General features: G+C 39.3%; 1 protein-coding gene across 1 annotated transcript in view; it reads left to right on the top strand.

The window, feature by feature from the left end:
* The window catches only part of BTBD1 (BTB (POZ) domain containing 1), a 31,021-nt gene that overhangs the window by 13,156 nt on the left and 13,896 nt on the right, over nucleotides 1-3,969 (top strand). Inside the window, exon 5 of the mRNA XM_015567164.1 lies at nucleotides 2,799-2,991. Within this exon, the coding sequence (XP_015422650.1) occupies nucleotides 2,799-2,991 (193 nt within the window). The remainder of the gene's footprint in view (nucleotides 1-2,798; nucleotides 2,992-3,969) is intronic.

Here is a 3,969-nt window from a genome sequence, read left to right as displayed (position 1 = left end):
AGTTTACTGCCAATCTTAGTTGGCAGTTAATTTGCATATAGCCCTGATTAGCCAATGAAAAGGGGATCGTCGTACACCAATTACCATTTTTCTCTTTTATTAGTGTAGATATTATATATCTTAAATTTTACATATATTTATAATATATTTAAAAAGTATGTGTTTTATGGGTTAGACAACTGATCTTGAGAGTGGTTAAGTACTTTGCTCAAGGTTATAATGCTTCTAAAACACCTGACATTTCTGTGTAACTATTTTTTAAAAATATTTTTTATTTCAGAGGGGAAGGGAGAGGGAGAGGAAGATGGAAACATTAATGATGAGAGAGAATCATTTATTGGCTGCCTCCTGCATACTCCCCACACTGGGGATCGAGCCTGCAAATCAGGCATGTGCCCTGACCGGGAATCGAACCGTAGTTGATGTGTAACCACTGAGTATGCTGGCTGGGCTCTGTGTAACTCTTTAGTCTCTTAGCAGCTTCTTTCTGCTTGGTTTCTCTGTCTCAGATTCCTCTTGTTTGTGCATATCTTAAGAATCAGCAAATACAGAAATTATGCACAAAATGTTGGTCTTGTCTTTCTATGAAATCATTTGGTTTGAATTCCAATTTTTGTCTCCTCAGTCAAATGAGGACTGCCATAGATTCTAGGTTGTCAGTTTCTCCTTGGCACTTATGCCCCATGAAGCAAATCAGCATATATCCCAAGGGGAGAAAGTGGTGACAGGTACAGAGCTTCTCAGTATATTTCCCTTCTCAAAGCACTGACTGCCTCAGTTCTTTGTTTATTTGAAGTAGCTATTGTATGTATTTTATCCATAGTTCTCTGGCATAGGCTGTTCCATCCTACAGGCTTCTTAATATTTTTAGTAGTCAAATAATTCATTTCCCCACATTATCTCTCTCTTTCTAAAAATGTTTTTATGGAGAGTTTCCTTTATTTTCTCTATTTTGCTATTGTGTGTGCTTTCTTTTCTATCTAGAGATTTGGAAATTACACATTTTGCATTCCCCGCCCCCACCCCCGCCTCAATTTTCTTAATTTTCCATCCTATATAATAAAGAGGTAATATGCAAATTAATCCTCACACCCTCACAAGATGGCTGCCGCAGTAAGGGGTGACCAGGCCAGCGGTGGGGTGGCAGTTAGGAGTGACCAGGCCGGCAGGGAGGGCAGTTAGTGGTGATCAGGCCAGCACACAGGCAGTGAAGGGTGATCAAGCTGGCAGGAGGGGGCAGTTAGGGGCGACCAGGCTGGCAGGTAGGTGAGCGATTAGGAGCCAGCGGTCCAGGATTATGAAAGGGATGTCCAACTGCCGGAAACTCTCCATAAAAACATTTTTGGAAATAGATAATTTGGGGAAATGAATTATTTGACTACTAAAATATTAGGAAGCCTGTAGAATGGATCGGGCTGGATCGGGTCTAAACCAGCAGTGGACATCTCCCAAGGGGTTCCAGATTGGAGAGGGTGCAGGCTGGCCTGAGGGGACCCCCCGCCCCCGCCCCCACGCCCTGTGCATGAATTTCGTGCACTGGGCCTCTATTTCATAAGAAAACAATATTTATTGACCTTCCCTGTTTAAAACAAGAATGTTAGGATGGCGTGCTCTTCCTTTCAGCCTTTCCAAACCACTTTATGGTACCTGATTTCTCTCTCTCTCTTTCCCACACTCTCTCTCTCTCTATGCTACAATAACACAATTACTATATTAGACATCGTTCTAGGTTGTTTTGCTTTTAGTGCTCATCACCAGTTCTTCTAGGAGAGAATTTCTTAAGTTGTTTATTTTGACTCACTCTCTGTTAACTAGCCTGTGTCTCTGATAACTTTCTTTAGGTAGGTACCTGGTACATGTCTGAGAATGTTTTTCATGATCTGAAGACTTTTTTTCAACAAAGGAAATTTTTTTTTTTAAATATATTTTATTGATTTTTTACAGAGAGGAAGGGGGAGAGATAGAGAGCCAGAAACATCGATCAGCTGCCTCCTGCACATCCCCCACTGGGGATGTGCCCGCAACCCAGGTACATGCCCTTGACCGGAATCGAACCCGGGACCTTTCAGTCCGCAGGCCGACGCTCTATCCACTGAGCCAAACCGGTTTTCGGCTCAACAAAGGAAATTTTAATAAAGTCTTGAATTATGACATCTTACTTCTTATTGTTACTTCTTTGGGAACATTAATAATGTTTAAAAATCAGGGTTTTTCATTAAAATCTGAATTTATGGCTTCCTAAACCAAATTTCTACCTTACCAAAATTTTTTTTTATAGTTTAAAATTTATAATTTAGTTTTGTAGTCTCATTTAGATTGTTTTTAACCAGCCTTGGGAGGGATCGCCGGCCTCTTTTATGAGGAGTAGCCTTTATTTATTCTTGGATAAGTTGAAACTGTTTGGAATTTTTCTGTTCTCAGAAACATTGTACGGGGAAACCATAAGATACATGATATGCGTCTTCCCTAGCTCTTCTCATTTTAGCTCCTGCCCTCTGCTAATTTCTGAACCCTAGAATGAAAGCACTATCCTATTTCCACTTCTAAATATATTCCATTGTTCAGATGATACCCTCAGACAGGTACTAGGTGAGGAACAGAGAAGTAACATTGGCTCTGGCTACCCATAGGGAATGGCTCTTTCTGGTATACAAAAGTCTGTGGTAGTCAGAGGAGGGGAGTGGATAGAAAAATCCAGGCTTTCATCGAAGCTTTGATTTATTAATGATTTTAACAGGTACGTTTATGAGGTTACCATGTAGGTTAACCTCAAATGGATTTTATTTGTATTTCTACAGGCCCTGCTCAGTCTGGAATTTTGTCAGATCGTGAAGTGGTCAACCTTTTTCTTCACTTTACTGTCAATCCTAAACCCCGAGTAGACTACATTGATCGACCGAGATGTTGCCTCCGCGGAAAGGAATGTTGCATCAATAGGTTCCAGCAAGTAGAGAGCCGTTGGGGCTACAGTGGGACGAGCGATCGGATCAGGTATCTGTCACACTGTTACGGACGCCATGGTGGGCTGGGCGGCTTTTATCCCCATATTGTGGGAGATAATGAACCAACATCTTATTTTATACTGTAAGAATCCACAGGCAGTGAGGCGTATGGTCTTTTCACTGAATTACGAGGAAACTAGTGATGTAAGGAGGGGTTGGGCTGGGCCTTCTGTTACATGAGTTCTGCTTGGCTTGCCGCTGCGGGTGAGCTGAGGTCGAGACATTAATTGGTCAGACACTGTGTTTAGTCTTAGGGCTACAATTTATTTTCTCTGTTTAGTGTGTTTTTTTTTCTTTGCACAGACATTGCATGGGAAATATCTCAGTGTAGCAAAAAAGAAAAAAAAAAGAAAATATCTCAGTATACATTTATAAAAGCTTTGGAAGGGAAAATAATCTTAAAAGGTTCAGGTGTATAATCCTGTTAGGAAGTTATCTTTGTTTTATTGTGTTTCTTTAGGTTAAATGTCAAAATTGAATAAGTACCAGTTTTCCTAAAACATGTCTTTGGATTTTCACTTATTGAATAGCACTTTTGTATAAAACTAGAAACTCCTAACAAGTTTGTCAAATATGGGACTCCCAGGGGGAGAGGACCCTTGTAAATAATTGGAATAAGATGGAAATTAAAAACGCATTTGTGGATTATTTAGCAATCATTCACAATGAGAATACTGTATCTGAAACTCATAATAAAAGACAAAGTAGACAGTGTCACAAAAAGAAACTCATAAAAACTATTTTTACTAAATAAATTATAGTAGAAATCATTTAAGCATTCAACTCAAGTAGCTAGAAAATGAATAGCAAAAAAAGAAAAGAGAGAAAGGAGATAGGTAAATATAGAAATTAACGAATTAAAAATAATAGAATTGATAAACCATTAGCTGGTTCCTTAAAAGACCAATAAAATAAATAAACCTCTGGCAAAGGTAGTGAAGAAAACAAACGTGCATTTAGAAATAAT

Source organism: Myotis davidii, unplaced genomic scaffold (assembly GCF_000327345.1).
Source record: "Myotis davidii unplaced genomic scaffold, ASM32734v1 scaffold1623, whole genome shotgun sequence".
Classification (NCBI taxonomy): Eukaryota; Metazoa; Chordata; class Mammalia; order Chiroptera; family Vespertilionidae; genus Myotis; species Myotis davidii.
Note: the sequence above shows the minus strand (reverse complement) of the source record. Positions and strands in the feature narration are given on the sequence as shown.